General features: G+C 42.0%; 1 protein-coding gene across 4 annotated transcripts in view; it reads left to right on the top strand.

Annotated features, from left to right (window-relative positions):
• Window positions 1-12,837, top strand: part of FRMPD4 (FERM and PDZ domain containing 4) — a 751,103-nt gene that overhangs the window by 652,979 nt on the left and 85,287 nt on the right. For all 4 annotated transcript variants that reach the window (XM_073227599.1, XM_073227601.1, XM_073227600.1 and 1 more), the window contains one exon: window positions 11,158-11,318. In XM_073227599.1, the coding sequence (XP_073083700.1) occupies window positions 11,158-11,318 (161 nt within the window). The remainder of the gene's footprint in view (window positions 1-11,157; window positions 11,319-12,837) is intronic.

Raw genomic sequence — 12,837 nt, forward strand, 5'->3', positions numbered from 1 at the left:
CCAAGTTCTTCATTGAAATGGAGCTATTAGCTCAAACCCTTGATTCTGTGATTTCCTTACCAGCCTCTTTTGTCTTCTATCAGAGGTTTTTAGTTATCAGAGTGAACCCTTTACACTTATGCACATTTTGAACTCCTTTGGGTAAAGATTATAAAATCATGAAATGTATCAAGTGTGGCTAATCATGCCTCTAAGAATATCTTTTTTATAAAAGTCAATTCATGTTTTAAGTATTGCCTTAGATCAGGGTTTCTATACAACACACTCTTATAGTTTGAATTTACAAAAACCACATGGATTTTTTTCACCTTTCAAGTATAAAATTATAATATAAATTTTCAAAGATTACACGTAGATCACAAGGACATACAGCAACCCCTTGGGATGAGAAGGGTGCCTCCTGGGTCTTCAACCCTCCCTCTCCCCCAAGTACTGCCCTTCAGTATGAATAGAATCCAGTTTGATAGAGACAAACTCTTAGACCTCAAGTAAGGATTTTAACATGTTTTACAAGGGCTTTGCTCATTGTCGTCAAGACTTCTGTTCAAAAATGTGTTTTCCTGTTGGTACAAAAAAATGAGGGTAATCACTTGAGAAGAAAAGATCTGCTGGGCTGTGCAACACTTTATGCCCTGTGAGCAACACATGCTGTGGCACCTCACTAAGTCTTGGGGTAGTTGAACCAAAAGATTCAGTCTCTTGGAGCACAAAATAAGAGCACATGTAAGACCCATCAGTTTGTCTGTCCTTTAGTCACTCAAACCTGGGGCCACTGTATTTCATCTCGCTTGCTGGGGTAGGATTAGACACAAAGGATGGAAACGCGCCATTCCCCATTAGCATCGAGCTTCATTTTTAGGTTTCTGAAAGTGCCGCTGACTATATGTAAATGGGAGAGATGGACTTTTCAAGAGCCATGGTGAGCTTGGTACTATCAGTGACTCTGTCTATCATATTTGATTATATGACAGCCTTTGGGCCCACACACCGTAAGTCAGGAACCCCCTGGATCATACAGAACAGGAATCTACATTTTTCGCTCTTGTGCTCCTTGTTAGTAAAAAGTTTTGAACACATACTCCCCCCTCTGAATATATATTAATTTATTCTCATTTATATAAGTATATATTACTTTCAAGAATATATTATGGAGCATATAAAGCATATGTTAAAAAGGCATTAAAATAAGATGAGATGAAGGTATAATATACATTTTAATCACTTTTAAGCATTTTGCTATCCCTGCTGCATTAAAAATTATTTTCTATTTTAAATGACAGCAAAGTGACTGTGGATGCTTATTTATTTTTGAGCATCTTGGTTAATCACTTCATTGAATAAACATTTGAAGGTCTGGTTGCAAGTTTCAGTTTATTTCTTGTCTTAGTTTTAATCATTGTCACTGGAGGAAAAAAAGGAACTGCAGAAACCTGAAGAGGCAAATGGACAGTGTATCACTGGCCAGCTGACTAGATCATGAAATGTTGTTTTTCTATTCCATCTACTCGATTCATCTGGAAAGTGTCCATATTCCTTGATGTCCCTCAACTGTTCTCATAAGTGGAAAGTGTTGCATTTTATTATATTTAACCAATCAATGAATTGCTTCAATTGGAGGATTTTTAAACAGGCTAGGAAAATTCATTGCCAAGTTTTCAAAGGCTGCTGTTTTTATAGATACATATTTGCATAATCTTCAATAAAACAAGCACATCATGATAGAATCATTTCCAAACATCTGTTTCCTTACATTCTCACTCCAATTCAAGATGCTTTTAAAAAGTAAGTTACTTTCCCTTTCATTATTACAGTATCTCCTTTACTCGGAAGAGAGGACTCTTTTAGTTCATTGTCACCAGGGAGCCAGCAAATCTTACGCAGGACAACAGATTCTCAGAGCATCTCCTTTGTACTTTGACGGTTTTGTTTCAGAAGCAACCACATTGTTGACATGCTACAGTACTTCAGTTTCTTTACCATAGCTTGCCTTGAATTCTTTCAAGGGGACAGGCATCTCTAAATTGACCCTGGCGTTCTTGTTTTATTCTAGCCAAAGCCATTATTGCATCATCTTATACTTTTCTATCTTTGTAGTGGTATCATAGTATCCTATGAATTATTGTTTTGTGTTTTGTAGGGCTAGACCACCAGAGTATTCTTGGTCAGAGTGTTCTTTTATGTTACCATATAAAATTTAGAATTCTCATTGAATTCTTTAGAAAGGACTCTAGAGATATCTTTAGTGGATGACATCAAATCTGTAAGTTAATGTGAAGAGAGCTGAAGTGATCATGTTTTGTCTACCCAGTAAGAGGAAGCCATATTTATTTCAAACACTCCTCAGATTCTCCAACAAGATTCCCCCAAACACTTTGTGATTTCTAAGTTTACTGGATTCTTTGGTTCAAGTACTGTGTAATTTTCCTAGCTCGACTAAATAGCTGTAAGTCTTTAAATGTTCCTGGCAGGTTGTGGGCTTTGATTGACAGTGGCTGGTGGAACTGGTTAGTGAAGGTTGAGTTCTGAACTCACAATATGCATATTTATGAAGGCAGAAAAGCATGAGACTCACTCTGTGGTGTGAGCTGGAAACATAGTGTGCATTACGTGCAGTTATTTATGTTTATACTAAATTTAACTCATCTCCAGTGGCAGGATTTGGTTGGGCTCTTTTGTTTGTTTTAGTTTTGTAATTGCAATATAGTTGATATGTAATATTGTAATTGTTTCATGTGTACAACAGCAATTTGACAATTATGTACATTAGTCAGTGCTCATGAAGATAAGTGTATTTGCCATTTGTCAATATACAAAGAAACTACAATATTATTGACTATATTCCCTATGCTGTACCTTTATCCTGTGACTAAGTTATTTTTTAAATTTTTTTATTAAAGTATCATTGATATACAATCTTAGGAAGGTTTCACATGTACAACATTGTGGTTTCAACATTCACCCATATTATCAAGTCTCACCCCCCCCTACCATTGCAGTCACTGTCTATCAGCGTAGTAGGATGCTATGGAGTGACTAAGTTATTTTACATTTGGATGTTTTGGCCTCTTTATCCCCCTTCACCCATTTCCCCCCTACTCCCCCGCTCTCTGGCAACCACCACTTTGTGCTCTGTATATATGAGTCTGTCTCTGCTTTCTTTATTTTTTTAGATTCCACATATAAGTGAAATCATATGGTGTTTCTCTTTCTGTGTCTTGACATTTCATTTAACATAATACCCTCTAGGTTCATCCATGTCATTGCAAATGGCAAGACTTTATTCCTTTTTATTGCTGAGTGATATTCCATTGTATATATGTGCCACATTGCCTTTATCTATTCATCACTTGATGGACACTTGGGTTGCTTCCATATCTTGGCTCTAGTCAATTGTACTGAGATAAACATAGGGAAACATGAATCTTTTTGAATGAGTGATTTTGTTTTGTTTGGGTAAATTCTCAGAAGTGGTATTATTGAATCATATGTTATTTCTTTTCAGTTTTTTGAGAAATCTCCATACTGCTTTCGGTAGTCACTATGCCAATTTACATTCTCACTAGACTCTTTTGATTCCAAAGGACAGAGGCTTGCCCAGATTTGCTTAAAAGGGGATTGGGGTGAAGGGAGTTAAATATAAAAATACATGCATCACAAGAGAGATGGAATCCCAGGGACATATGAGAATGGAATGCAGAGAGCCTTAGCCTCCTCGCCTCGTGAGAAGCAGCCAAGGAGGTAGTTCCGAATTCAGGGAAGCTCTAGGGTCCTTATTAGTAGTTCCTTGATCTCCTAGTGTGACGTCACTCCCCAGGATGGTTTCCATCCAAGTTTAGCCACTTCTCTCCCAACTTCCTTTGTCCTTTCTCTCTAAGATTCTGTTTATTCATAGTTTCTGTTTTCTTACATAGCACATATAAATCTTATCCCTAAAGTCATGGATGAGTCTCATCTTGTCATGTTCCTGTTGGTTGGCAATTCAAATATGATGTTGAATATTCAAAAGTTCTGAGAAGCTATACGAAGCAGAAATTGGAGAAGGCCTTTCTGGTCTTCAGTGCACATTACCTACCCCTTAGGTACCCTAGTCTGAGCCTGTGTGGCCCCCAGAAGTTCACTGACTTCCATTTCTTTAGGCTTAGCCTTTGGATCCTTGCTAGACCCAACACCGTGGTGCTTTCCTAGGCACACACCAAGCTCTGTCCCCTAAAGTTTCTGCCACCCCATAGAGGTCCTCCTTAGCCAAGTTGCTCAGACTTCCGGGAAACAGAACTTAGGAAAGAGGGTTACCTATAGTCAGCTTTTGCTCTGGGCCCTGATAAATGAATGCATTTACCCAAACAAAACAAGGCCTGTCTACCTCATTAAATCTGGGAGAGGTGAACACTCAATGAGAACAAACCAACAATTATTTTCAATGTGTTACTTTGCCACATACATCATTACAATTTTGACTTGCGGAGAACCTGCCATGGGGTCCAATCTACCTCACAACCTCTCTCTGCTGTCACCTCTGCTTTCCTTTTCCTTCCTACTTACATTCTTGTTCTGGTGAACTCTGGTTTGCCTTGCTCCGCACTTACACCAGAGCTTTCCTTACTAGGATTCCCTGCAGGCCACAGTAGGGTTCATGGATTGCTGACCCTTGTGTTGGGAGCCAGCACCACCCAAGTCCAGTTGGAGAAAGTCATGAAGAATAGCTGGGGCCCCTCTGACTGCCATGGAGACTGGGACAGTGAGGGGGCAAGTTCCCCTTGGCTGTGTTAGTAGTGTTTGTAAAATGCAACATATTTAGTCATAAATGGTGTGGAGAATAAGGCCAGAAGAGAGGATCCTTTTGGCATGTGGCATTTCAGGGTTTTTAAAAATTGAAAGCACTATTTACAGATTGTATGAGTGAGCTTTTGATCATAACAAACGTCCTCAAAATTCACTGCCAGAAAACAATGATTATTTATTCTCCCCTATTCATCTGGGTGATCTGGGCTGGAGGGTGGGGCAGCTCTTCTGCACGCTCGGCTCCTCCCTGAGGTGCCAGCTCTGGTGGGTTCCATGTGTCCATTCCGGAGCCCAGCTGAAGGGGCAGTGCTACCTTGAAAGGGTCTCCTTGTGGTAATGATAGAGAAGCAAGAGCATATTTCCAACTATACAAGTGTGTTTTGCTGGTCACATCTGGGCTCAGCCACGTGACGTGCTTTGCGCAGAGAGATGTTAGCAGAGTGTGGAGGTGGGAAAATATGTACTGCATACAAGGGGAGGGCACTGAATGGCAATGTGGCACCCAGTGGCAAATCACATCGTGGGGAGCAAATGCAGAATAATGCAGTCTACCACACAGACCTGTGCTACCAAGATGAAAATAGAATATTTTGATGCTTAATGCTTTCCTGTCATTGCAGCTGGCCATCCCTGAGTGGTGACACCAACAATGACCTTCTTAAGAAGAACTCAGGCACAAGCGTTTATTGATACTCCTTTTCACTCCAGTCTTAACTACCCAGGTGTCCCACCTGCCACCATCTTCCTAGATTCTTTAATTCTACACCAAAGATAATGGCTTCTAAATTTGGTTCATCCTTCCAGAATCTTCCCATTCAGCACATATTCCAAAAAAGGGCCTTGTTGGCTCTGATGAGCACATGGGAAAATGGAATTACTTCAGGTTTTCTTACAGGGCACTTTCTAGTAGTCAAAGTAATTCTTTGTGATACACTGGGTGTATTTTTATTTTTATTTTATTTACGTGGTGCAAGAAAGGCTCCCAGAGTCCAAGGAAAGCCCTTGCCTTTTGTTATGGGGACTTAGGCGGCAGGACCACCGTCATCGCTTTGGAAATGAATCTGTCAGGAATAGGCAAATTGCTTATTTGGTCTTCATGGACACATTTTTCCATCGTATTTAATATACTCTGGATTTTTCAGATCACAGATTCCTGGCGTATCTTGTGTGTGTTTGTTGGAGAAGGTTGGGGTGGAAGGTGGAAGTTTGTATAGCTCATCAGTTGTATTCTTCTAGTCTCAGCATCAGAGTACACTGAAGCATGTTCAGCAGACAAAAAGGTACTGCTTTTTCAGGTCATTCTAAAAGGACTCAAGCATCTTTGTAAAAAGAATACTGCAAGGAGCGAGCCAAAAAGTGCTTGCCTTAATATGAGGAACATAATGGTGTTTCATGGGGGAACATTTTAGTGGGGATGCATTCTTACTGAAAAAGAGACAAAGGTTTATTATTTTTAGATAATTTATTCTGAAAAACATAACCTGTTGAGTGAGAAAACAATAATGCCATTGAAAGGTTATCTTCAAAGTGCAAGCAAACCAAAAGCATTTAAAGATCACAAAAATGAAAATGCTAGAACAAACAGCAACCACAAAATATGCATTTGGTTGTGAGTTCCAAACCTTATTTGGGTGGGGAGATGACAATGACGTGATACGGACCAACGTCAGATTCTCTGTTGACGCAGAGGATGGCAGTGTCTGAGATGAAAGGCTGTTCTCCTCCATCTCGCCACTCAGAACACAATTTTGCTTCTCATTTCCCCCATGACTTAAGCTCACACCCCAGCCCTGGATTCAGTGGTCAGTTAGTGTTCTAGAAACATGACTAAGGAAAACTCACTAACAGTGATTCAGTTGCTAGAGAGCATGGATTTTATTCTTGCTCCTTATACTCTTCTGCGTTCTAGTACAGTATTGCCTCACGTATATCAACTCCTATTAGTGTTTATTGTGTCATTGCGTTTGATATGATTTTTCAAATTGAAGGCCTCAAGAGTTTGCCAAAGATTTGTGATGCATTTCACAGAGAGTTGGGCCACAGGCATTTGAAACATTGGGTTTTTCGTATTTTAAGAGTGAATGAGTTCATAATGTCTGAAACCGATTCCTTTCTATTCATTGACCTCAAGAGATGAAAGCAACAGCCAATGCTTTTTGTGTGCTTACTATGCTCCAGGTCTTTTGCTAAGTGCTGTACGTATTCATTCATTTAATCTTCACAACTGTCTTAAGAGGTTGTTGCTATTATTGTCACCATTTTCCAGATGAGGAAGCTGTGGCACAGTGATGATATAACTTGCGTGGGTCACGCTGCTGGAAAGCGGTGGGTTCAGGATTCGAATTCGGAGAGTCTGGCCCCAAAGGCTCATTCCAAACGACCATATCGGTTCTCGTGTTTGCGCTCTGCTTGGGCACGTTCATTTCTGTGTTTCTTGTGCACACCGTAAAGTGTTGGATGCATGAGGACACAGGACTTGCCATTGACTTCCTGCTCATAGGTCCATCCTCACTGGGAACATCCTGTGTGTACAGGGCGAAGGTTCCAGAGTAGAGCCCACCCCTGTTCTGTCAGAGTGGCCTCCAGATATGTTCAAACCCCAACAATTTCTTAACCATTTCTGCCACTCTCTTCCTGGCCCAAGCCACTGTGGTGGTTGGTTGGGGTTGATGCAGTGGGCCCCGAAATGCTCTCCCTGTTCCCACCTGTGCTCCCTTGTGTCTCTTCTCTGAACAGCAGCTTTCCCATGACAGAACCTTCCAAGGGCTTCCTGTTCCACACAGAAAAGAATAGTCCTTTCGTGAGCCCGTGTGACCTGTGACGCCACACCCATCACTTCTTTCCCACCTCCGGCCTGCCCCTTAGGCATATCGCCTCAGGACCTTTGCACTTGGTGGTCCCTCTTCCTGCAGCTTCACCCCACATAGAACCCTCACTCTCCTGCTCTCTAGCTTTCCCTTCCACCTTTTTTGTCTCCTTCTTAGTGCTTATAATGACCTCATGTACCATACATTTTACTAATTTATTAGTTCGCTCTCTATCTCTGAACACTAGAGTGAACATTTTATTTTTTATTCTGCTTTCAATCCTATTGTGTCCCCAGAATTGAGAAGCCAGTGGGCGTTCAATAAATATTTGTTGACTAAATGAATAAATGAATGCATTATGGAGTTGTTTTGGAGAATTCAATGAACCAACATATGGAAATCATTTTGGAAAATGATGAGAATGAAATTAGTGTTTAATGTCAGGTATTAATAAAATAACAATAAAATATTTATTGAGTGAATGATGAATTTAAAATTGGAGACTCTTGTGTAGTGGAAAGAAAATAATCAAGCTACAGATACTGTAATATTTTAAGTTACATTTGCAGTGGATGCTACAGAAGGTAGTTGGGGACACCATTTGTGTCCTCTTTTCCTGTTACCCAGAAGGCATACTAGGACATTGCTTTTCCTGACCAAATGAATAGTCCCCAAACCTAGCTGTGCTGCAGAATCACCGGGGATCCTTTAAAAACTGATCCTGGCTCCCACCCACCCTTTATTCTGATGTAATTGATCTGGGGTGAAATCTGGGCATTAGGATTTTTTAATGCTGTCCAAGTGGTTGTAACGTGCAGCAGAGTTTGGGAACCACTGCTGGAAGCTTCTCACAGAACTGGCACCTGCAGGGGGAAGAGCCTTCCCTAGGTCCTCTCTACATGTGGAATTGAAACGCATACCACCCTGGGTTCGATTCTCTGTTCTGCAACATGTGACCAGTAGCAAGTCCCTTTGCTTCTGCAGCCTTCCTCACTTAGAATATGTCTTCTATGGATTATGGTGCAAACTCAGAGCTCAGGGCTGGCCTCTAAAAATGTGGAGTCCCCCTCCTTTTTTTCCTTGATCCAGCTGGGGTAAAAGGAGAAACCCATTTCCAAAGGTAGCTCAAGAACAGCTCGCTCTGAAATGGAGCTCTCCTACAAAGGGCGCGAGGGAACCAAGCAGTGCCCACCACACGTGGGTGACCCCATTTCCTGCCAGGCACTCACAGCCATGCCTGTTTCAGGCCTGTGAGGGGTCAGTGTCGGGGGTCAAGGTCCTGCCCGGTGGGGCCCGCTGTAGGAGCATCAGAGGCCCTGTGGGGTCCTGTCCCTCGGCCTGACTTCCCTGCCTGTTCCCTGGGCCTCAGTCCCTTCCGGCCCAGGGCCCTGTCTGAGCCTCCTGCCTTAGCTCCTGGGACTCCCCCTGCATGGGTTTTGCAGCTTTAATCAGGGTCTTGAATTCTGTCCTGGGGACCGCCAGGCCTCTCCATGTGACCTTCTGCCCACCCGAGCCTGCTGGACTCCTTTCATCCCAGCATGTGCTCCACTTCGGGAGCCGTGTCCAGTCTCTGGGTCCAGGCAAACACCTGTAACCTCACATAAGGCAGCCTTTGCCCCCATAACACTACCATTCTGAGCCCAGCCACTTCTAGAATGGTGGTGGAACATCGGAGATACTACACTACCAGGAGCAGCTTCACAGCTCTGTGACCCATGCAGTCACACAGGCCCTGGGCTGGGTTTCACAGTCTGCTGTCTTGAAGCTCTTAATCATGTGTGATCGAAAGGTCCCCCATTTTCATTCTGCACTGTCCTTGCAAATGAATGTAGCTGGTCAAGCACATGACACTTAGAACCAGAAGACCTGGTGTCAATTGCACCTGGCTTACATGTAGAAGAATGCGACCTTGACCCAGTTGTTCTTTCGCTGGGCATTTTCAAAGAGGAGGTGGTCAAACTGCCTCCATTGTGGGGGGTCCCGGAGATGAAGTTAGACAGCAGATGAGTGTCAGCACACGGCACACATGTTCACTCTCAGCCAGCACTTCCCTTTCCCTAGCGTTCCACTTCACACGCCACTAAATCAAAGACATTTCCTTTCTGTTTCAAAGGGATTTTCAACTTTTATTTTCCTAGTCCGTGATATATGCCTAAAGGACAGATCCTGGAGAGTTTTCCTTGATTTTTCTTAATTCTTGTTAATTGCACAGAAGGATAACAGGATTCCTCTTCTCTGTGTCTATGACATTTCAACAGTATGTTGTCCAGATGACATAGAGAATAGCATCTTTCAAGGTACTTAAAAATGATCTTCTTTTACTTATTGAAGAAGATTAAAGAGAGGAAAAAATTAAATTAATCCCATGTCACTGAAATAATCTTGGCTTACATTACTTTAAGGAGATTTCTAGTGTTCAAACTAATAACTCTTCCCCAGAAGAAGGCTCTCTTAGATAATATGCATGAATGAAGACTTCATTAAGAGTCATGCAAATTGGGTTTCGACCAGATGCTCTGGCATACCATCCATGGGCCCTGAGCAATAATAAGCTGCTATTTTGACCCCAGTGTGTTTACTGGGAGCAGGCAGATAACAATACCCACTCTGTTCCCTCATTCTCAAGTTGTTTTGTGGATCATATGAGATGTTTATGGAAACATTTGAAAATTCTTGAATGCTATATACATTTCAGGTTTAGATTATTGATAAGACTTCTGAAGTTGAGGTGTGAACAAAAATTATTCATTTAGATCATTTGAAAATCTCTCCAGAAAAGAAGTACGAAGAGTTAATTTCCCAGTTCCTTTGCAGAGGGGGAATGTATTTGACACCAGGATAACCATTTGTCGCCAGCATGATCCCCATCACTTTAGTTTTACTGGAGCCTGAAGCCATAGACATTACCTACTAAATGGCCATGACTCTCTGAGGTTCTTTCTCAGCATATCAGTTATAATGCGATAGCTTTCCATAGAGAAGTATCTTTTTTTTCTATGTATTAATTCAGTTATTTATCGAGAATCCACTATGTGCCAGGCACAGTTCTTGGGACCTAGATAAATCAGTGAAGGAAATGAAGATTCTTGCCCTCACGGAGCTTATATTCTAGTGCGGGAGGTAAAACAATAAAAATAATCATAAAAATAAATATATTCTGCAGCCTGTTAGCAAGTGATTAGTGCTATGGAAATAAAAAGAAGAGGGTAAAGGGAATCTGGGTGCAGGGCAAGCAGTATTGAATTTTAAAGTTTGTAGCCAGGATATCCTCTTTAAGAAGGTCACATTGTAGTGAAGACCTGAAATTGGTGAGGGTGAGCCATGCACGTACCTACCAGACAAGCATTCCACGTCAGAGGAGCAGCATAAAGCAGAAGTGGCGTAGAGTTTTTAAGGAATAAGGCCACTCAAGAAGCTTGACCCGTGGGTCTCCCCACATCTTTCCCAAACTGAATAGAAGGTTTTGAATGTGATTGATTCTCTCTCTCCTAAGAGAGAACGTGATTGCCAGGCCATTGCCTAACACACATACATTGATGCGTCGTTTCTTTTGTGTGTGCTTTTCCCACAGTCACATGACACAGGCAATCCCATTTGATGACCCTCGGCTAGAGAGCTGCCAAATCATCCCTCCGGCCCCACGGAGGGTGGAGATGAGGAGGGACCCTGTGCTGGGATTTGGTTTCGTGGCGGGGAGTGAAAAGCCAGTGGTCGTTCGCTCAGTAACACCAGGTAAGCACCAACCCTGCTTCCCTGTCTCCTGGGACCTTTCACAACACCCTGCCAGAATGGCTGCTGTCCAGTTTTATATGTTTCACCCTGTTCTGTTCCAGGCTGTGAAGGCTAGTTGAGTTTTCCCAACGCCTGGATGGAGTCAGACCACCAGAGGGATAGAAAGTGCTCTGCAAACTAGTTTAAATGCAAATTATCATATCATCTGTTGACTTAGGAAAACACTTGTCCATCATTGGTAACCATGGAAGTGACCCATTTCTTAATGTGTGAATGCAAATAACAAGAGGCAGGCACTGCACTGTATTTCAGTAAGCTCATGACAAACTCCTCACGGAAGAAGAGCAGGGGGTAATATTTAAGTCACAGTAGAACTGAGTCATTGGGGTGATGGGATCGTTTTAATTCCCTGCCCCACTGCTGTTGGGCAGGACCAGGTGACTGACTTCGGCCAGTGGCATTTTAGGAAAGATGACATAACCAAAGGCTTGAAGTGTACTTGTAGAGTTGAGCTTGTTTCTTGGGCTTCTGTCAAGGACGTAAGAAGAGTTGCCCTCAGTGGCTGCTGCCCGTTCAGCCTGAGCCCCAATGAGCACATAGGACTGTCAGCCTGCAGCCTAAAGCTAAATGGAGGCTGATCTTCAGGTGAAGCAGAACTGCCCATCTGAGCCTGGCCTAGGTCAGCCAGTCTACAGTCAACCTAAAGGCTCATAAGCCATGAGAAGAAATGATTATTGGATGCTCTACTGAGTTTTGGCTGATCCGTGCAGTACATGGCAAATCTCTTAAATTCTACAGTGTGATTAGATAATTAATGTGCTTTGCCTTAGTCTTTTGCATTAGAATATGTAGATAGATGTTCCACTGCCGACACAGTTGAATGTAACGGACTATGATGCAATTGCCTGCAGTGGGCTACCTGTACCTTTCCAGAAATGATGCTCATTTTATTGTTTATCATATGTATTTTTGTACTTATTTTAACAGATTTGTATTGGATTTATTTTCAGACTAAGGGAAATTCTCATCCTTGATGAGTTTAGTAGTGTTGTAGTTAAGAGCACAGAGTCTGGTGGCGACTGCCTGGGTTTGACGGATTTGAATCCTGCCCCTGCCACTTATTAGGTGTTTTTAGCTTCCATGTTATCTCCTCTGCCACTTCAGTTGATATAAACTTCTCTACATCATCTGGATGATTGGGATCATAGTAGTATCTACCTTATAGGGCTAGGGAGACAATGAAATACAGTAGAAGACTGCCAGGTACATACCTATCATTCCACAAATAAGTATTCTTATTGCCATATTATTATTAACTCTAAAATATTCAGCAGTTGAGTGTGTCAATTAAGGGAAATGAGAGCCAATGAGTGAGCTAGTATAGATTTTTTAAGTTGGTGTAATTTTCCATTTTTCAGGATTTTGACATAATATGCTCCAGGGCAGGCACTGCAAATACAGTCAACCAGTTCAGACTTGTGCAAAGATGAATACGTTTTCTTTTCACGCCTACTGTTAC

Source organism: Manis javanica, chromosome X, assembly GCF_040802235.1.
Source record: "Manis javanica isolate MJ-LG chromosome X, MJ_LKY, whole genome shotgun sequence".
NCBI lineage: Eukaryota > Metazoa > Chordata > Mammalia > Pholidota > Manidae > Manis > Manis javanica.